This window comes from Carcharodon carcharias, chromosome 12 (genome assembly GCF_017639515.1).
Source record: "Carcharodon carcharias isolate sCarCar2 chromosome 12, sCarCar2.pri, whole genome shotgun sequence".
Lineage (NCBI taxonomy): Eukaryota > Metazoa > Chordata > Chondrichthyes > Lamniformes > Lamnidae > Carcharodon > Carcharodon carcharias.
Genome location: NC_054478.1, coordinates 130,900,782 through 130,923,042, shown reverse-complemented (window position 1 = coordinate 130,923,042; position 22,261 = coordinate 130,900,782). Strand labels below are relative to the sequence as shown.

The window sequence follows — 22,261 nt, the reverse complement described above, 5'->3', positions numbered from 1 at the left end:
AACCCCATCAACTCTTCAAATCATCTTAAGCACCTCAATTAGATCACTCCTTAAGTTTTTATACTCAAGGGAATAGAAGCCTTAGTCTCTGCAACCTGTCCTCATCATTTAACCCATTAATAGCTAGCAGAATGTGAACCAGACATTGAATGGTTTATGAATAAGGTCGTGCCTAAGGATGCCTTCAGCCACTGCCAGTGGGGTTCGAGGTGGGTATAGTAGAAAAGCAGAGAAATTATTTTAAACTTGTTTAGGACACCATGATGAGACTGCACTGTACAAAGAATAGAGAGGCCCTGGAGAAGTTGCAGAAAAGATTGACGGTGTTTAAACCAGAACTGAGAGGTTTTACATAAAGGGAATGATTGAATAGGCTGGAGCTCTTCTCTCTCTCGAGAGAGAGAGAGAGGACAAGGGAGTGCCCTGAAAGAGAGATCTTTCAGATTATGAAAGAGTTCTGCAGGGTAGACATAATGTTCCCACATGATGGAAACCAAAACCCCTCTCGCATGTCCTACAAAGGCATTGACAACCATGAAATTGGTCCATGGTTATGCTTGGCAAAGTACTGTAGTGGTTTGCCATTGCCTTTTGCAGTGTGGCTGACCAGGAAACTCTCCCGCTCTTACCACCTGCCATCAGGGGCATTGGAAGGATTTACAGGCTTATAATAAACCAGTTTGGCCACATTTTGAACACAACTTCTGGGGCCATCAAGTCCTGAAGTGGGACTTGAACCCGGAGCTTCTGTCCTAGAATTAGGTTTACCACCACAGTGCCTCAAGACCTCCTCAGACTATGGCTAGGACTGACATTAACAAACCGAGAGGGGAATTCATGAAAAACCTCTTTACTCAAAGTGTAACTCGCTACCACATTGAGTAATTGAGGTGAGATGTATTTAAGGGGAAGTTGGATAAATCCATGAGGAAGAAAAAGAGTAGAAAGATATGCAAATAGGTTTGGAGGAAGAGGAGAGTCATGTGCAGGATTATACAGAATGGATCAGTTGGGCTGAACGACCTCTTTCTGTGCTGTAACCTCTATGTAATTCTATGTAGGAATCTGCATATAAATTCAAAATATGTACAAGTCCATTGTTCTGTCTGACCAAGAATTACTTGTTTTTGATAGGATCTGGATCTGTGCAAGTGCTGGTCACAGAGACAAGCAACCTGACAGACTCTCATCCCATTGTGTGGAACAAGCCACAATCCTTCCACATCCTACAGTACATCCTGAGATGGAAGCCTGTAAGTAAGCTAGTCAACCAGTCAGTCAATGATTAACGGTGCTTCGGGACCTACACTATCTTGGGATTGCCTTATGCCAAGTGAGTTGAAACCGTGCAGGAGAAAGGTTGACGGAGGTGGGGGGAGACAAGTTGCTCGGGTTAGTGAGAGTGTGAACCTAGCTGAGCACTAGCTCTTCAAATTCTGCTGGAGTCCCATCGTAACTCCAGTGGGAGACCACATAACTAAAGTAACAGCCATTCACCTCGTTCCCTCCCAACAGCGCCCCCTGTGTCCCACCGTTGCTGACCTGGACTAGAGCTGTGCCACCACAAAGCCTCCGAAAACAGGAGACGTGATTCTTTTATATCTCCCTTGGTTAAAAGCCGGGAAATTACGAGGTTCTGCTCCCGACACAAGGGGGCCCTGGAGCAGCAGCCTCTTTATTGCCTTTATTGCCGGGCTGAGAAATCTGCCTGTATCAGGTTTCTCGGTGGTGCCATCAGGTGTGCACAGCAAGGGAAGGTATAAACCAACGTCAGCATGTGCCATTTTGTGCTGGTAAATGGGAGGTAGGTCAAGTGTTTCTCACGTGTCGGTGCAGACCCGATGGGCCGAAGGGCCTCTTCTGCACTGTGATTCTGTGATTTTAACCCACCATTGACTTGTTCTTGGGATATGGGCAATACTGGCAGAGCACTGTGGTGGAGCTGGTAGCGTTTTCACCTCTTAAGTCTGAAGGTTGTGGGTTCATGCTCCAATCCAGAGACTGAAATGCATAATCTCAGCTGGCACTCACTGTGCAGTGCTGAGGGGATGCTGCACTGCCAGAGGTGCTGTCTTTCAGATGTACCCCTGAAAAGCTAAGCCGAAGCCCCGTCTGCTCTCCCAAGCCAGCATACAAGATCCCATGGCACTATTTTGAAGAAGAGTAGGGGTGTCCTTCTCCTGGCTAATATTTATCATTCAACCAATATCACTCCAAACTGATTATCTGGTCATTATCACAGTGGGAGCTTGCTGTGCACAAATTGGCTGCCAAGTTTTTTACATTACAACAGTGACTACGCTTCACAAAACACTTCATTGTCCATGAAATGCTTTGGGTCACCCTAATATTGGGAAAGTCATGTTCCTTCTTTCACTGGGTCAACCACACTGGGGGAGAATGGATTCACGTCAATGAACTGCTGCAGTTTTTCATTTGTACAGCGGGCACAGGCCAAGGCAGTCATTTTGCCTAATGCCAGCCTACAAATTGCCTGATTTATTGAATTTGTTTTACCACAATGGGGATTTGAACTAACAACCTTTTGGGGTTCCCAGTACTGTATCACATCAAGCAGCGCACCAGAGTGTGCCCAGCAAAATGTACTGGGGCCAGTTAATGATTGTGTTGAGCCCGGTGTCAATGCCCGGTTGTCCCTCTATACGGACAGGAAACTTAGCCCTTGTGTCCTGTTTACCTATTTCCCAACCAAAAAACAAGTTTCACATACAGGTGGCTTGTAGCCTGTAAGCCATTTGATCTCTGATATCACAGCGCAAATGGCCTGCCAGGCTTTGCAAGAGTTCAAGGCAATGTTGCATTGCTCAAGTAATGCTCAATAAAGTGTGTGTCATTTCCAGCTCTCTTTTGGCATACAAACGAGTGCACAGAGGGCAGCCAAATGAACCTTTGTTTAAGGTCAACAAATTGCAGTGTTCACATACATATCCTTTACATTGGGGAACTAGGCCTGAGATAGGCCTGTGGTATGTGGTCAAAAGATTTTAACTCCACAGAAGTATTTCTTTTTCATCAATGATGCATATATTACATTGAAAAACAAGTCAGCTCTTTCACTGCTATCCTTTGCACAACCCCACCCCACCCACCCAGCCTCCTCATCCATCCCAAGACGGCTGGCAGACATATAGTCGCTTGGCTCAAATCTCCAACTTCACATCATTTTGAGCCAGGCTTGCTATGGGCGATTTCTGACCTCCACTAAATCCAGGCACAGCAGGTTCCCCAAAACTTGTGTTCAACTGCTGCTCTGTGCTTAGCGAGCCCATCTTGAGGTCAGTGGCATGGGTGCTGCAATTTGGATCTCTGAAATAGACCAGGATGTGGGGAGGAACATCATCCCAGCTTCCTGCTCCATGATGATATCCGCTGACTGCTGCTGCGAGGGAGTGCATGCAGCGGGGTGTCCTGTGATGCTTGAGGCTTACAATATGAACTGTGGCAACTTTGGAGAAGCACCGAGGGGGGCCCTCGAAAGGAGGAGGGATCAATGCTGGTTTAAAGAAAAAGTTTGTGGAGCCCTTTGTATTTAAATAAAAACTGGGAAAGCATCCATTTAATGTAAAAAAAATGTCAGTAATTGCATCTTCATTTCATGCTCCCTGCTGATAACTTTATAACTGTTTTAAAAAGCCCTTCAGCACTTGGAGTGTAGCTCATTAGACACAACACTGTGATCTGGCATTTGACCAGTTGCTGATCAAAACTGGAGTCCGTGTGTGTGTGTGTGTGCTGGTCCGGGTGTGTGTGTGTGTGCGCGAGTCCGTGTGTGTGTGTGCACGAGTCCGTGTGTCCGTGTGTCCGTGTGTGTGAGTCCGTGTGTGTGTGTGCGAGTCCATGTGTGTGAGAGAGCACGCGTCTATATGTGTGTGTGTGTGTTAGAGCGTGCATGTGAGAGCACATGTCTGTACATATGTGTATGAGAGCACACATCTGTACGTGTGTGAGTGCGTGTGTGTGTGAGAGTGCGTCTGTGTGTGAGAGTGCGTCCGTGTGTGTGTGTGTGTGTGTGTGTTTGTATGTGTGCGTGCCTGTGTGTAGTTTTTAAAATTATTTTATGGGATGTGGGCATTGCTGGCTAGGCCAACATTTATTGCCTATCCCTAATTGCCCTTGAGAAGGTAGTGGTGACCTACCTTCTTGAACTGCAGCAGTTGGTTTGTGTTTGTGTGTGTGTTCATGTGTGTACATCTACACACACAGGCACAAACACACACACATCCACAAACAACCTCAAGATTGTCTGTTGGGCTATCACACTGGATTTAAAAGTTAACTTCGCTTGTGTGCATTTCATGCAGAAAAACTCAAGGGAGCAATGGAGGGAGGCGGTAATTCCTGGCCACATGTTATCTTACACCATCAGAGACCTGAGACCAAACATCACCTATGAAGCCCAGCTCATCAGCAAGCTGAAGCCGGACCGGAGAACCACCACCAAATTTGAATTCACAACCTCCCATTTGCCTTGTGAGTAATGTCCCGCCAAGGGTCTGCATTCTCTTCCTCCTCCTCCTCCTCTCATAACCCTCCCTCTTTGGAAAACATTAGCAGGCATGACTAACGAAAGCTAATGCATTTGCTCAACACAGGTGGACCTGGAGCTGTTTGTAAATCTTGCTGTGATTTGACAATGGCTAATTTGTGAAGAGATTTCCTTTTCTGGCCTCCAACCCCATTTTGCCTCTGGTGTGGGTGGGAACTACAACTCCTTCCAAGGGTATTATTCCTTGCGACCTCTGCCTCATTCACATAGTTACCCTCAACAGGCAGCATAGTTGGAGTATCGAACCAAGCGAGGCAGCCCCACCACCCACCCCCCAAAGTCCGCTTGGCAGCCTGACAGGGATTGGTGGAGCCACACATGGCAATTAGGGAGTTGAGGTCAACTGTGACTGCAGCCTGAGCCCCAAAGCTTTATCGTGCTTGGCTATACAAACCTGTCTAGGCCTTGGGAGCAGCTGAAGGGGTGCCTTGCATAGGAACAGGAGGAGGCCATTCAATTAGAACATGGCTGATCTGTAACCTAACTCCCATCTATCCACCTTGGTCCCACATAGCCTCACGCCAAAAAAATCTACCAATCGCAGTTTTGAAATTTTCATAGGGCCCTCAGTCTCGACAGCTTTTTGGGGGCAGAAAGTTCCAGATTTCCACCAGCCTTTGTGCGAGGAAGTGCTTCCTGGCATCACCCCTGAATGGACTGGCTCTAAGTTTAAGGTCAAGCCCCTATGTTCTGGACTCTCCACTGCAGAAGATAGTTTCTTTCTCTCAATCCTACCAAATCCTTTAATCATATTAAACACCCCAGTTTGATCACTCCTCTGTACACATGGGACATGCAATTGGTCTTCAAAATTTAACCCTTTATTCTGGACAATCCGCCCTCCACCTTGGGATGAATTCTTAATTCTGTAATTCAAGTCTTGTGACCCTGTGTTTCTCTCTCTTCTCTATCCTGACAGTGCTCCCGACTAATGGCGTGTCAGTGCATATTCCTGACAAAGACAGAATCACGGAGTCCATGGTGACAGAATCGATCAAGGAGGTCACCTCCAGCAGCTTTGTTGTGTCCTGGGTGTCTGCCTCCGACATGGTGTCTGGATTCAGGATCAAGTATGAGCTTAGCGAAGATAATGCTCAGCCTCAGTACCTTGGTAAGCCCTCCTCCCTTCGACCCACTCCCCACCCCCCCGACTTCAGTTTAAGCCGTATGGCTTGGGAACCAAATGTAGGCCGTAACTGTATCTGCTCAATTTCTTCCTCCGTTACGTTCAGGACAAAAGCTGTAATTTCCCTCAGTACATTCACAGGTCCTTTCCTAGACCAGGAGTCATTTTCACTGCCACCACCCCCTCCCCTTCCCCTCCCCCACCCCCACCTCCACCAATTGCACTGGAAGGAATTATTTCTCCTGGGGAACCTGGGATGTTGGGGTTTTAGCACTGTCCCCCTCTGGAGGAACAGATAATGGAAAGGGGGTCAGAGAGGTAAATGCAATTAGGACTAATTACTCAGCTGGAGGGTAAATGCCACCACGATTGCTTGGTCCCAAAGGCCTGTTTCCGTGCTCTTCCTGCTACCTAATTTTCTTCCTTTTAAGATTGGAAGTAAACATTATTCAATGGCCAAACCGTCTCCATGTACTTCACCCACGTCAGACGGGTGTGATACTTTTTGAAACAATTGATGTTACAATTCAGCTGATTTCTTCTCTATTTCATGGGATGTGAACGTCGCTGGCAGGGCCAGCATTTGTTACCCATCCCTAATTGCCCTTGAACTTGAGTGGCTTGCTAAGCCATTTTCAGAGGGCAGTTAAGGGTCGACCACTGGGTCTGGAGTCGTGTAGGCCGGACAAGGTAAGGGTGGCAGATTTCCTTCCATGAAGGGCATTAGTGAACCAGGTGGGTTTTTACAACAATTGACAATAGTTTCCTTCTTGACTCAAGAGGCAAAAGTGCTGCCTGTTGTGCCAGAGATGAAAATCGGTAGTAATCCAGTCACAGCGAGGCCTGTTCTGGGAGTACTCAACAGGTGAGAAAGGAATTCTCCTGATGCCCTGGTCTCACTGATAGTGATGGCCCGACCACCAGTGATGTAGTGATGAAAATCGGAGATTCACGAGAGACAGCATTGAAGGAGCACCAAGATCTCGGAGGCTTGTAGATTACAGAGATAGGGAAGGCCGAAGTGATGGAGAGATTTGTAAACAAGGATGAGAATTTTAAAATCGAGCAGTTTTCGCAGTGAGAGCCAACATAGGTCATTGAACAAGGGGGTGAGGAGTAAAGGGGATTTGTACAAATTAGGATAACAGTCATTCCAAAGAGTTAATATGTTGTGCGCTAAGTGCTGGGAGATATATCTGGAAGGCCATGATAAGACAGGTTATCTTTTAAGTCTTTATTTCCTTTTTACTTCCAGATGTCCCAAGCACAGCCACATCTGTTTCCATTCCGAACTTGCTGCCTGGCCGCAAATACATTGTGAATGTTTACGAAATTACAGACAAAGGAGAAAAACTAATTCTAACAAAGGCGCCCATGACAGGTTGGTCACCAGGAGACATTTCATTGGTGTTTTTTTCCTTCTAGTTGATCAGGAGCTCTCATTTGCTACGATAATATCCTGTCTTCCCTTACAGCACCTGATAGCCCTACCAAACAAATTGTGGACCATGTCAATGATACCTCCATGACCATTGAATGGACCAGGCCTCAGGCTCCCATCACAGGTAGGCCAACTCTTGTGATCTGAGTGACACACCAAGGTGTACCACTCTCGCGATCAGGGTAGCTGCTCTTAAAATTAATGTTCAATAAGTGAAGCATTCTTTTAAGTTTCTCCTATTTTTTGTGGTCCATCCAACTGTACGGCTGGTGGGTGGGCGACTGGGCCCAAGGGTGGGGTGAGGTTTCTGTTATTAAACAAAAGAAAATTATCATCTATGTGCACTTTTTATCATGTACATGTTCAGGTGACTGGTTGTGATGCTTGGACCTTTTTTTTCCCTGATTTTAAAAACTTATTTAATGCTTTTCAGGTCTTTTTAGCTCCCTGAGGCAGCTCTATGCCTTCAGGAAGCTTTCTGTCAGCGCCCACCCTCCTCCTGCCCCCATCCCGGCAGCGCTGAGCTTCTCAGCGCGTGCCTCTCACTTCAGCCGGGGGCTGATCGCGTTCGGTGGTCCGTTCCCTGGCCGACACTGGACCCACCAATCATGCCCGTGCACCGACCTAAAAGTTCTGCCCGCCATGTGGGGTTCATCTGGACTCTCTCTGGACTGTGCCTGAACTGTTCCTAGGAGGTCTCTGCCTTCAGCAGGGATCCTTTGAGCAGAGGTCAGGGTTACAGTTCCCCGATATTTTATGCTGGTGCATCTCTTGCACAACGTTGGAATGGACAGCGATCCAGGTTTGGTCGAGCAGTCTGCCAGAGACTTGTTGGTATGGTGCAGTAGGCATTTGAGCTCGATACTGGCAGGAGGCCACTGCCCAAGGAACTGAAGTCCTGCCACCATCATCTTCCACTAGGGATGGGAAAGGAGGGGATAAACTGAGGGGCGAGGTGCAACAGCGGCAGGCAGGGATAAGAAGTTAAAATGGCAATTGGAAGTTTAGAAGAGTTTTATTAATAGCTTCCCACAAATTGGGAGGTGGAACCATGCCGTGGCTAAAGTCTTATCTGTACTTGGATCTAAAGGTTACCGTGTGGTATATACACCGTCTCTGGAAGGCGCCAGCACTGAGATCATCCTCCCCAGTACTTCGACCACCCTCACCCTGACCGACCTGCAACCTGGCGTCCAGTACAACATCAGCATCTACTCCGTGGAAGAGAATCATGAGAGCGTCCCACTGGTCATCCAGCAGGGTACCACCGGCAGCCCGCGTCCAGGTACAAAGCCGCGGTCTGACAACTTGTGCAGTGGGGGCAGGGTTAGCGTCTGAGGGTTTCGCGAGGAGGGCAAGAAGGTTGTGAGTGGATGGGCAATCAGATAAGGTCTAGTGCGGATGAAGAAGCAAAGAAATGGTTGTAAAGGTTGGTTTTGTTTTGAGTCTTTTTGAAGGACGAGACAGTGGTTTAGACGGAGTGCTCCAAACAGCCAGCTTAGGATGCTAGAGATAGGATAAATGGTCATGGTTGGATGGATGGTGGGAAGGGTTTGAGTTGCCTCTGGTGGAGATGGGATCTCAGCACTGATTCATGTGCTACTTAATAACATCTAAGAATTGCCCAATAGTGCACCAAAATGCCTTGATGCTTTTCGCTTAAAACCCTTCTAGTTAGAACTATTGCCCTGATTTTCTGTGGCTCGGTGGGTAAGACCCTTGTTTCTGTACAAGGTTGTGAGGTCAAACCCCACTCCAGACACTTGAGCACCAAATTGGGCTTGACACCACCCAGTGCTGTACTGTTGGAGGTGCTGTCCTTCAGATGAGATGTTAAACCAAGGCCCTGCCTGCCTTCTCAGGGTGGTGTAAGAGATACTGTGATGCTATTTTTGAAAAGAGGGTGAATTCTCCCTGTTGTCCTAGCTAATATTTATCCCTCAACCAACATTACTAAAAACATTGCTCTATGTGGGAGCTTACTGTGCACAAATTGGTAGCTATATTTCCTGCATTACAACAGTGATGTTTCCAAAGTATTTGATTGGTTGTAAGGTGCTTTGGAAGGTCCAACAGCCATGAAAGGTGCTGAAGAAGTGCAAGGTGATTCCTTCCACCTGACAATTGTCCTGGCAATGTATTTTGGTGTGACAACCTTGGATTTTGCCCCATGACCCTGCCAAAGGCCATGAGGTCAGGGTGTGGCCTTGTGGTTTAAATGCTTTCAGCTGGTTCGACCCAAGAGGCTGGAATGTCCAGCAGAGGCGGGGTGAATGCAAGGGTTCATTTAGTTTTCAGTGCAGAAGAAGCCCGTTAAGAAAAGAAAGAACTTACATTTATTTAGCACTTCACACAGCCTCATGACATCCCAAGGCTTTCCACCCAATGAAATCCCTTTGGTTGCTGCTCTTTCACCCGTGGGTGGCAGAGAAAGCAACCGAAAGTGCAGCGGCTGACGGATGATAGGAAGAGGTGTTGGGCGGAGTCTTATATGGAGTATTAACACCGATATTTGGACTATTGGTTGTGTCTGTGCTGCTAAATCTTGGAAAGATATTATGCGAAGCAGTTGCTGAGTCTTTTCGACAGTCAAAAGGACAACGAGGAACATTTCACAAGGAGGGGAAAGACTTGTTGAATTTTTGGTCCGAAGCCTATTCCCCTTTCTCCCTATCTTCAATTGAAAACAAACCGCTTTCAGGAATTGAAGTGCTAAGTACACAAAAAAAGAGCCTGATGCAGCTTGAGACAGCTGGAGGGGTAGGGGTCTGTGAGCATCGTTCCAAGAATCATTCAGGCTGATTGCCGAGATTGAATCCTAATGGTCTCCATGCCCTTTCCAAGATCACCTCTTGGGAATAGTCGGGAGACTAGACCTCAGAAGCAGAAGGAGGGGGGTTGGTCGGTGGTGAGGGTCGGGAAGGAATGCACAGAAAGCTCAGAGTTTTTGTCCTGCCTCAGCCTGGCCTGTTCCAAGCCTCCGTGACCATATAGGGGTAAAACCATTCTGCTAGCAATCTCCCCTGTCTGATGAAGCCTAATGATACCAAGATTGTGCTGTCTGATGAATGATTACTCCATGCAGCGATCTGTCTGCTGCCAAGATTCCACAGGGAAGCATTTTCCTGCCTGAGGATAAAATCTGCCTTGTTCTGAAGACCGGGGCGCAATGTTCACGTTTTCCTCCGGAGGACTGACGAATGAGCTGTCAGTACTGCGTACAAATTTTCCTGCTCCCCAGGGACCCTTATCTTTTCACCTTCCCTTTGTTTTAGTTCAGACTTCCCCTCCCAGCCACAGGACATCCCAAAGCTCGTTACAGGCAACAGCATACTTTGGAAGTGCGGTCACTGTGGTAACGCAGGGACAGCGCGGCAACCAATTTTTGTACAGCGAGCTCCTGCAAGCTGAGGTATTGGTGGGCGGGACATGGCGGGAACCCCGAAGCGTGCCACAAGACTTTTTATCTCCTCGTGAAAAGATAAGGAGGGCCTCAGTTTAGCCTCTCTTGGAATTGGCAGTGCAGCAGTCCCTCAGTATTGCACCACACAATCAGCTTAGCTTTTGTGCGCAAGCCTTTGGAGTGGGGCGCAAACCCACAAACTCGGGGGCGAGGGGGCTGCCATTGATCCATGGATGGCATTTGATAGCTGGCTTCTATTTTAACAGGTTTGAATTTTCTTTCCCCCCTATCGAAGTTACAAAGGCAGACTCCCTTAAAGAATAGAATCTCCTGCTCTATCTCTGTAAACGAGGTGGATGATTTTTAAAAAACAAACCCGAGAAGCTCAGCCAAAACTGTAGCGGAATGGGAAAAATCGCTGAGAAAATCCACCCCCGGGCTGCATTGAAATGGGGGATGTTTCTAAACATCATTCTCAAATCAACTCAGCGCAAAGTTTCAGCTGCAAAATTGTATAGGTTGCAGACTCCGAGATCAGAGGTGTTCAGATCGCAGAGGTGTTGCTTTCTTTAAGCAGCTTGGGGATGGACAGTGTTGTATGGTAAACTGTGACAGGACAGGAGAGTCCCAGTTCAATCTGTGACAGGCAAAGTGAGGACAGATATCAGGTGACATTTTCATGGAACAACCGACACAGGGTGTGGGCTTCCAGGTGAAGTGTTGGAGCCAAAGTGCCGGGGAGACATTGTAGAATGGAGTGAATTTGTCGAGAATTTCTGCTGGGCTTTGTTAGGTCAGCACTGGGGGCAGGTGCAATCTATACTTCAATGGGGGGTGGGGGAGGGGTGCACAGGGAGGAAATATCAGCCATGGTTTCTGCTAGTGAACGAGCGTCCCCTGCAGGAAAGTGATTTTGTATGCAGGCAGCAGCCAAAGAGAGAAGCGTGATCAGGGTCAAATACTCTGCTGCAACACTGGGCAGGATTTTAACTCCCTTAGGTTAGATGTATGGGCTCATAGTGGAAGGGTGACAGCCTTCTGGATGAGGGGCTACAAAGCCACTGACATTGAGCACAATAAGGGGACAGTGGGGAGAGACAAGATTTTATTTTGTTTCATTCATATGGTGGAAGCATCAGTGGCAAGGTCAGCATTTATTGCCCCATCACCAAGTGGTTTGCTAGTTAAGAGACAAGCGCATTGCTAGGTGGGCGGAATGAAGTCACAGATAAACCAAACTGGGTAAGATTTCCTTCCCTAAAGGGAATTAGTGAACCAGATGTTTCTTTTTAAATAACAATCTACTAATTATGTGCTCACCATTGCTGGTATTAACTTTCCAACAAAAATTGGCCCAGCTTCCATAATGGGACTTGAACTGCATGAATCATTAGCCCAGGCCTCAGTTTAGCCTCCCATACAGTGCAGTAGCCTCTCAGTACTGCACCACACAATCAGTTTAGATTTTGTTGTAAGTCTTTGGAGTGGGGCGTGAACCCACAACTCAGGCGAGAGAGCCACCATTGATCTATGGATGGCATTTGATAACTAGCTTCTATTTTAACAGGTTTGTCGCTGGATCATTAGTCCAGGCCTGCAGGTTACTAGTCCAGTAACATAACCACCATACTTCCAGCCCCTATAAATATATCATTTTCATTATTAGTATGATGTGAATAGAATTGACAAGCGTATTAAGCAATTATAAGGAGATGAGATTGGTAAACCTTATTGCTATCTGTCATAGCAGAGATGGTGGAAATTCTCCTTAGAAAGGGGAAGGGAGGGGAGGAGTCGGGAAAGGGAGAAAGAGGATGGGAAGAAGGCAGGAGGGGGAGGGGGAGAAACAAAATGTGGAGGAGGGGAAGGGAATGGAGGAGGTGGCGAAGGGAGAGAATGTGGAGGAAGGGAAGAAGGTGGTGGAGGGAGAGGGTATGGAAGAGATTGGGGGAAGGGGTGGAGATGAAAGGGGGTAAAATTACTGTGTTTCCACCTTTCTCACCATGAGTCTTTCTTCCAGTTGTGTTGGAGTCTCCCAGCAACCTTCACTTTACCGATGTTACCGAGACCAAGATTATCGTCATGTGGAACCCGCCTCACTCCGAGATCACTGGCTATCGCATCACCATTCTCCCAATCAGCATCCCTGGCAAGCAGCCCACCAAGCTGCCCGCCTTCAGCGCTAACTATATCGAGTTAAGCAATCTCCGTCCTGGGACCACCTATCGCTTCTACGTGTATGCTATGAACCGTGAGGCTGAGAGCACCCCTCTGATCGGGGAACACACCACCAGTAAGTATTGAATTAAACTGAGTTAGCCAGGGCTGGCGTAGGCATGGGTTACAATTGGCCTCAGCACCCTTTTGGGTGGAGGTTGCGGAGGAGATTGTGGAGTATCGGCTGAGGTGGGGGAGGGCAGTCTTGGTCCTAATCACCATTTCGGTTCGAGAGGATTGGGCTCGGATGTGATGTACTCCATGATGAGTGGCATCTTGTCATTCAAACATGTCTTCTCCCTGCCCAGGCTGTGGAACTGTATGCTAATGAGATAGCGGGAGAAATGGAGGAAATATAATCACTCTTGCAGCACAGAAAGAGGCCATTCAGCCCACCATGCCTGTGCTGGCTCTTTTGAGCTATCCAATTAATTCCAATTCCCTGCTCTTTTCCCATATCCTTGTAAATGTTGACTTTTTGTGTATTTATCCAATTCCCTTTAGTGGCAGGTTATGAATTCCAGTTAGTAAAGAGCTAATGTTTGATTATAATGTGAAAATCCCATTGGTTTAGAGCCCCTTACACTTACATTGATTCCCATCTTTGGGTGGATGCACAAAAGGCCTAATTTAGAGGAGCATAGATGAGGGTCACAGGGATGGAGGAGATTACAAAGATAGGGAACGGCGAGGTCATGGAGGGGTTTGAAAACAAGGATGAGATTTTTAAAATCAAGACGCCATTTGACTGGGAGCTAATGTAAGTCAACGAGCACAGTAGTGGTAGGGAAACGGGAGTCTGGAACTGGCAGGGGCACTGGACAGGGCTGAACAGGGTGTATTCACCACCCTTCCCCCTCCCCCCCCCCCAGCTTGCCCTTGAACTCTCCTCTCCTGAAGCCAGCTGCATCCAGCTGTTCACACTTACCACCTCAGTGGGGCTGGCGACAGAACGTATCTGAACTGTTCAGATGGAAGAGGTCACATAGTCATAATCTGAGGTTACCATTGGGGCTGAACACAAAAATGGTAAAGCTGTTTAAAGAAAGAGCTTATATTTATATAGTGCTTTCTACAACCTCAGGATGTGTCAAATTTTTTAGACAGCCGAGGAAGAAGAGTTTTTCTGATGCCTAATCACAATTGTAATGTAGGAAACATGGCAGCCATCCATGCACAGCAAGCTCCCACAAACAGCAAAGTGAAAAATGACAAGTTTGTCTGATTTTAGTGTTATGAGTTGAGGGATAAATATTGGCCAGAACATTGTGGAGAACTCCCCTGCTTGTCTTCAAAACAATGTCATGGGATTGTTTGCTTCCACTTGAGTGGGTAGGCAGGACCTTGGTTTAACATCGCGTGTGAATAAAAAACACCTCTGACAGTGCAGCACTCCCTCAATATTGCACCAGCAATGCCAGTCTAGATTTGTGCTCGGTCATTGTTACGGGGCTTGAACTCACAAGCTTCTGGCCCAGAGCGCGGGACTCTGTCCCCTCAAGATGGACATAACTAAAGCATTGAGATAATGACCAGATCTTGTGATGCTGATTGAGTGATAAATAACTGACCAAGACACTGAGGAGGACTCCCCTGCTCAACTTTGAAATAACACCATGGGGTCTTTTACATTTGACGTGAGAGAGTAACCAGCGTCTCAGTTTAACGTCTCATCTGAAAAGTGGCATCTCCAACATTGATGCACTCTCGCTCTGATTTTTGTGCTCAAGTCCTGGAGTTTGACTTGAACCCAAGGTTATCTGATTATTATCACATTGCTGTTTGTGGGTGCTTGCTGTGCAAGAACTAGTCGCTATATTCCTTACATTACAACAGTGACTACGCTTCAAAAGTACTTCACAGACTATAAAGCACTTGGGGATGTCCTGAGTTTGAGAATGGTGCTTTATAAGAGCAATCCTGTCCATCCTTCTAGACATGGAGTCCTAAGTGTTGTCCCATTTATGTTATTGCGCTGTTTTTCTAAGGTAATCTCTGAAGTGTTGACTATTTCTCATTCAGAGATGGATGCTCCAACCAACTTCAAGTTGGGAGAAATCACAGACACCTCGGCAGTGGTGACCTGGACACCGCCTCGATCCAGAGTTACCAATTACCTCCTGACCTGGGGCCCGACGACTGAGGTGCAACCCAAAAGCCATGAGCTCAGCCCGGACACTCGCCACTATCGTCTGCCCAGTCTGCTGCCCGGGACCGAGTATGTTGTCGCTATCATTGCAAAGCAAAACAACTTGACAAGCCCGAAGGTCCATGAAGTTTTCACAACTCGTAAGTCTTCTGCTCCCTGCCTGTTCTGACCTCCCTCCATGTTTAATTCAGAGCTCTTTCCTCCTTTTGTCACCCTGACAGCCACACTCCTCCATCGGCTCTTCCCTGGGTGCAGGTCCTTGGATTCTTCATGGAGTTCACCAACAATCACAGGGATCCCATCCAGCCGACCCTTCTGCCAAGTGTGGAGCTTCATGGAAACATAGAAAATAGGAGCAGAAGTAGGCCATTCGGCCCTTCGAGGCTGCTCCACCATTCATTATGATCATGGCTGATCATCCAACTCAATAGCCTGCTACCGCTTTCTTCCCATATCCCTTCATCCCTTTCACCCCAAGAGCTATATCTAACTCCTTCTTGAAAACATACAATGTTTAGGCCTCAACCGCTTTCTGTGGTAGTGAATCCCACTCTCTGGGTGAAAAAATTTCTCCTCATCTTGGTCCTAATTGGTCTACCCTGTATCCTCAGACTGTGACCCCTGGTTCTGGACTCCCCCACCATCGGGAACATCCTTCCTGCATCTACCCTGTCTAGTCCTGTTAGAATTTTATAAGTTTCTATGAGATTCCCCCCGCCCCCCATTCTTCAGGACTCCAGTGAATATAATCCTAACTGAATCAATCTCTCCTCATATGTCAGTCCCGCCATCCCAGGAATCAGTCTGGTGAACCTTAGCTGCACTCCCTCTATAGCAAGAACCTCCTTCCTCAGGTAAGGAGACCAAAACTGCACAATATGCCAGCTTTGGGTGTCGGCAGGTCATATATCACCATCAACAACTTGCATTTATTTAGCACCTGCAAAGCTGGAGTGGGCCCCCCATGCCCAAACCCCTCACTTGTTGCTGGCCGGGATGGGACGATATTGGCCAACCTTGTTCCAGCAAGCTACATTGAGGCATGGTGGTTTGGCATCCACCGCTTTATGGTTCAATGCAAACCAGGCCGGGACCTCAAAATGGGTGACCAACTGCTTCACATGGGTGACCGCACATCATGCTGCAGGCCCAAAGTCAACATCAACCCTTGTGTGTCAGTCCACCCACCCTTGTCCAAGTGTTCAATCACTCTGTGTGTCTCTGGTGATAGACACCAGTTACTTCTCCACAACTGATGTTAAACTGGTAAGTCTGCAGTAACAATTACCATTTTATGGTTTCACCAAGGTACAATTCCTGAATCTAGAGAGCTTTGGAAAACATAATCACTGCACCGGTAATTTCCTCATTTGTTACTTTTAGCTCTGGGTCGGAAACCGTCAGATCACGAAAGATTGACTATCTAAAGTCCCATTATTTTCTCCATTACGGTTTTTCAAAAATTATTCCAAACCCACCACGTTGCACCCCTCAACTTATTTTCAGGTTCCCTAGTAGCGCTGGTAACATTGCTCCCCTCCCCCATTTATTGTCCATTACATGGATAAATTATTGGCCGTCAATTTTGGCTAAATCTTTATGTCAACCCAAAGTGATAGGGAAGGGGAATGGTTGCTCCCTTGTATCCTGTCTCTGCCAGTGTTTGATATTTAGAACAATGGCACAAAGAAACATGGTGGCTGACAACCTATTGCAAGCGTTGACCTTGATCCTTTTCTATTTTATTAGATTTGGGTTTGGCTGCACCTGTTGATCAATAAGCCAGTGTGGTTTCTTCCACAGTCCAGATTTTCTCAGTTTGTGCCAAGACCAAGTTTGCCAGGCTTGGAAATGGAGCTCTGGAACTGGGTGATGATCAACCCATTCCTTGCTCACCTTTGCCCCCCCCCCCCACCCCCCCACCCCCCGCCCCCCTCCCCACCCCTCCTCCCCATCTCCTGGAAAAACTAGGGTTAAAGCCCATCAAATCTATTTATTTTGGTTGTTTTGGCATGTTGCAGAGGAGAGTGTGGGCCCAATACCGAACTTTAACACAGAGGTGACTGAGACAGCTATCATAATCACGTGGACACCCATGCCCAAGACATCATTCAAGGTAAGGGCATCAAGGATTTATTCATTTCAGAATGTATGTTCAGTATGAAAAACTTGAAAGGATGGTAGAGTGTAGATATTAAAAGTTTGTTTCTAGTAATTGAGGGGTTAAGAGTGAAGTACAAGGTTAAATATAAGATTTAGAACAGAGGGCAGGAGCAATGCCCTTGGTCAGGGGCATAGCTCATTGGCTAGCACTCTGATCCTGAAGGTTGTGGGTTCAAGTCCCACTGTAAAGACTTCCATAATCTAGGCTGACTCTCTAGTGCTGCACAAAATTTTTGGATGAGATGCTAATCCAAGGCCCTGTCTCCCCTTTCCCTTGGGAGGTTTCCGGCTACATTTGAAGGAAAGCAGGAGATTTTTCCTTGTTGCCCTGGCTGCTGCTTAGCCCTCAATCAGATTGCTTGTGGAATGACTCTGCACAAATTGGCTGCTGTGCTTCCTACATTATAATTACAGTACAAAATTACTTAATTGGCCGTAATGGGCTTTGGGTGACCTCGAGGTTGTGAAAGGCACTACATAAATGCAAGTCTATTTTTAAGCTCAATGTAAAACTCAAGAAATACAAAGTTTTGGGAATGTTTTTGTGAACTGAATTTTTGAGGAGTGGGAAATTGGGTGCAGTAGATTTTATAAGGGATTTTGATAAAACACATAAGGAGATTTTGATTCCACTGGCTGGAGGGTCAGTAACTAGAGGATACATTTTAAATAAGAAGGTTATTATGGCCAGGAATGCACTAACTTAAAGGGTGGCGAAAGCAGATTCAACAGGAACTTTCAAAAGGGAATTGGGTAAATATTCAGAAAGGGAAAGTGTGCAGGGCTGTGGGGAAAGAGCAGGGGAGCGGGGCTAATTGGAGTGGGCACAGGCAGGATGGGCGGAATGGGGATCTCCTGAGCTGTATGATTCAGTGATTCTCTTTCGCCGTTCTCTTAAGGTCACTGTCCGGCCCAGCCAAGGTGGAGAAACCCCTCGAGAAATAACCAGTAACTCTGGGAACATCACCTTCTCCAGCCTGACCCCTGGCACAGAGTACGCCATTTCTATTACACTGCTGGTGAATGACAAGGAACGACACAGTCCCATCACTAAGACCATTATCACCGGTGAGTCTCTCCTCCAGCTCTGCAGCTCCTCAGATTTCTGTGCTGCTCCATTTCTGGCCCCCGCTGTGCATTCCTGGATTTTCTTTGCACCAAGCTGGCAGCCTTCAGCTGTCTAGGCCCAAAACTTTGGAACTCCTTCCATCAAACCTCTTGGATTCTTTATTCTTTTTTAAAATGGTCCTTAAAACCTTCCTCTTTTCACAAAGATTTTGGGTACCTGCCCTTGTATCTCCTTATGTGGCTTGGTATTGGTCTTTATCTGATAATGCTGCTATGAAGAGCCTTGAACCATTTCACTATGTCAAGTGCGTAGTGTAAATGCAAGTTGGGCCTTCGATCAGCCACAATTCCTCATGTTTGTTCTTCTGGTACTTTGGTTCCTCCAAAACCTGCTTTGCAGTCGCCAGTGCGATGTCTCATGATTTTCATTTTACATTAACCTCAATGCAAACGGAAGGTGAGGTGAAAGGGCTGGTGTATAGTGGGTGCCTGGCCCAATATTTCTCATCCAATGAGTTTGTTGTAATTATGTAAAGTGACCCTGAAGAGTTTAGCACAGCCGGGTTGCCTGTCTTTTGTTTGAGTGTGCGTGGGAACAGACTATTTTTTAACCCAATTGTCGAATCAATCTTCAAATGGGAGATTAAACAGAGTCAAATGCACTGACTCTCCCATGGCTAAGGACTCTTGACAATGCTCTCAGAAGCAGTCACGTGGAATTACAGAATGATGTAACAGAGAAGGATGCCACTAAGTCCATCCTGCTTGTGCCAGCTCTTATATTGCCTTGTTTAGTACTAGTCTGTTATTTGAGCCATAGGAATGATTTGACACTCCCAAATCAGGTATGCTGCCACCCCTCCCCCAACTCCCCCAGTGCTAACGAAAAGTTCAGCGTGGTGACGTTGAGTTGGCAATACGAATTGTCACGCCAGTCTCCCAGAAATTGGAAGCCTACCCACCATTTTGCAATTGGTAATGAACAAGCTATTAAGCTTGTTAACAACCCAACCATTCACAATTTTTCATTCCCCACTGCATTTTTCGGGTGTAGATTGTGATTTAGTTTGGCAGTCTTGTACGCCATCTATGACAAGGTGGCACAAGGGCGGTAGGAAAGACCTGCCACCCGGACCATAACTGAATGTAGCGGCAGATTGTGCTGGAGAAGGTGGCAGCCTCTGTATGGTTTTTTTGAGTCTTTTTTTTGTGACTTTAATAAAAAATGCAGACTGATTCTAAGATCAGGGTGCCTTTATGATTCTCGCTGTGACCATCTTCCTGTTCACAGAATTACCCCTTTTCCGCATGACATCCTAGCCGACAGTGCCTATTGGGTACGGGTCAACCTGCCCCCCACCCCCCACCCCCGCTACTGTTTTCCTCTCTAATTGGCTTCCCGCCCATCTGATGCTTGATTGGACGAGCTGAGATGGCAGAGGCAGGAATGAGCAGCCCCCTTAGTTCCCCATCCACCTTCTACCCCACATCCTACCGCTGAGAAACGTAAAATCCAGCCAATAGTCATCACAGCAAAGAGGGAGGCCATTCAGCCCATCAAGGCAATGCCAGCTCATCCATCCACTCCCACTCCCATTTGTTCCTACCCAGACTCTCCCCTCAAGACCCAAACCTTTCTACCCTTCCTCCTGATTACCTGTCTCTGACTGCGCCCTCCCAGCAATTCCCCCACCACCCACCTTCCTCCCCACAACAAGCTCCAATCCCTCACGATATCTGGGAATATCTCCTTCCGTGGATTTGGTGTCAGGTTTTGTCTGAGGATGTGCCTGTGCAGCACCATGGGATGTTTTTACTAAGGTAAAAGGTGCTACATTAATGCCGGCTGTTGTTGTTCTAACTGGTGTTATGCAAACTCATTCTTTCTTTGTGTGTCCATTGTAGAACTCTCCCCACCCACCAACATAGAAATCCATTCCAATCCTGCCACCGGTGAACCGACGGTGATTTGGAAAGAGGGACCAACACCAGGTACAGGCCAACAAAGATTTGAGTGTTCTTATTGTTTGTGAGGGGGTGGGAGGGAGGAGGAGGGGCTCTCGCTTGGGAGTCAGTGGGAACAATAATGGCGCGATGTACACTTCTGTATCATTACTGAAATGAGACATGCTGTTGCAGCTTGCACTCAGAATGACAAGACACAAGGTTGCAAAATTTGAAAAGGAGCCACAATTTATATTGCATGGAAGAGGGTGCTGATTGGCTGGCAAGCTGACTCTGGTTGAGGTGTTGCCATGGAAAATGCACCAGGGAGCTGTTGTCCACCATGCTTCTGTTTAATTTTAAAAAGGCGCAATGCCTGGACATGTTCCTTTTGTTGTGGAAGAAAGGTTCCGGCGTATCAAAATATGCAGCTTCGAGCAAGCACAAGTGAGCCACATTGCAAGCCCAACTGATAACCTTAAACTGGTTGTTAGTGTAATTCTTAGCACACTCAGGATTGTTCGGCAAGTGCTGTCCAATAGCAGAATCATATCTAATGTTGGGCCTTCTGTATCACATTCAGCACCAGAGCCAGAATATCTGGAGTTTCCGAAGTGTCCTCCCCACCCAACAATGTTTGGGTTTTGATATCCAGTCAGACCAATAGCTGACTGAAGTGCTCCTTTTGGAAATGAGCAGCCATGAGTTGGCTCCTGAAAGAGACAGACATCCGCTTTCCCTTTAGTAGCCATTTTCCAACACAGTTACAATGAGTAGTACTATGCTCATTGATACTTAAGCTCATGCTCCTACAAGAGGGTCTTTTCCTGTCATGCCTAAATATTGGGTTTAAGCTGCTGAGGATTTAAATTTTCTCTGTATTTTTCTGCTCTTACCACTTTCAATCCCCTCAGCTTCCAATCTTCATGTTCACCGTGTCAGGGTGCCACACAGAAGCCACTTTCTTTACCTGGTTTCCTCCTGGTATAATCGCCATCTTATCATGCCAGCCTCAAGCCCTAACCAAATGCCTTCACCAAGCACCACCCCACCTCTCCCACCCCAAACACCACTTCCCTCACCCCAACCTCTTGTGCCCGCTAGCCATTTGCTGCCTGTGGACCTGCGAATCACCATGCGACACCCCAAAGTTAGTTCATGACCCTCGTCCCTCCCTCCATCTGGGACCCTCCCCACCCCCAGTTCTGTCCACTGACCAGTGTCAATGGGTCCACAGTAGAAAATTGGTGGCTTTTAGTTGGCTTCCGCAGTTGCCTACCATGTCATAGCTACCACAGTGTTTGCGAAGAAGGGTGCTGCTAGATAAATATTCCAGAGAATGTAAGTTCAAATCCCACCAAGGCAGTTTGGTGACAATTTGAAATCAGATTTTAAAAATTACTGGCGACAGGAAGAGTGAGCAAGAAGTTGTCAAATTGTGACTGAAGGTCGTAAGCACATGTTTCTCCTGTTTATGAAGTATTTCGTAAACAGCGCAAAGATAATGCTTCCATTTTGACAGCAATTCTTTTGTGTGTGTGTGTGTACTTGTGTGTTTACTGTTCAGGTATCACTGGCTACCGAGTGACCTCTGTCCCGAGAAAGGGCCAAGGGGGCAGCGTGATGGAGGAATTTGTTGAACCTGGACAGAATTCCTGGACCCCGGAGAAGCTGAGTCCTGGCGTCGAATACGATGTCAACATTTACACCATCAAGAATGGCAAGGAAAGCCTTCCAGTAACTATGGTGATAATCCAAGGTAATTGAGAGCAACCGGGCGGCCATGATGGTTTGGCAACCATGACAGTTATTATGTTTTTTCTAACATAGGTTTAAGGACTGAGACTGAGACACACCAAGAACGTGCACAGGGAGCCTTTACCTTAGCTACTGAACCTTCACACTTGCTTTCTCTCAATGTCACATTTGAAGCACTTTATTTTCATGCTTAAAATGCAGATGCCAACACCACAAAATGGCTTCCATTAAAGAGAGCTGCACTTCTTTTATTTGCTTCAGTTTAAAAACAAAATCCATTGCAGTGTGCTCTGCCTTTCACTAACTTTGATCATTCAGTAATTGAAAGCTTTTCATTACTGGTTGTAAAGGTGATATGAGAAAGATTCTGAGTTTATGTCAGTATTTCAAACAAGGGTTAAATAGGGGATAGAAAAGGCAAACGT

General features: G+C 46.9%; 1 protein-coding gene across 4 annotated transcripts in view; it reads left to right on the top strand.

The window, feature by feature from the left end:
* The window catches only part of LOC121284837 (fibronectin-like), a 94,357-nt gene that overhangs the window by 31,318 nt on the left and 40,778 nt on the right, over nt 1-22,261 (top strand). For all 4 annotated transcript variants that reach the window (XM_041200619.1, XM_041200618.1, XM_041200621.1 and 1 more), the window contains exons 13-24: nt 1,135-1,253; nt 4,323-4,491; nt 5,487-5,678; nt 6,949-7,074; nt 7,169-7,258; nt 8,225-8,419; nt 12,558-12,830; nt 14,777-15,043; nt 16,925-17,019; nt 17,966-18,134; nt 20,040-20,126; nt 21,646-21,837. In XM_041200619.1, the coding sequence (XP_041056553.1) occupies nt 1,135-1,253; nt 4,323-4,491; nt 5,487-5,678; nt 6,949-7,074; nt 7,169-7,258; nt 8,225-8,419; nt 12,558-12,830; nt 14,777-15,043; nt 16,925-17,019; nt 17,966-18,134; nt 20,040-20,126; nt 21,646-21,837 (1,974 nt within the window). The remainder of the gene's footprint in view (nt 1-1,134; nt 1,254-4,322; nt 4,492-5,486; nt 5,679-6,948; nt 7,075-7,168; nt 7,259-8,224; nt 8,420-12,557; nt 12,831-14,776; nt 15,044-16,924; nt 17,020-17,965; nt 18,135-20,039; nt 20,127-21,645; nt 21,838-22,261) is intronic.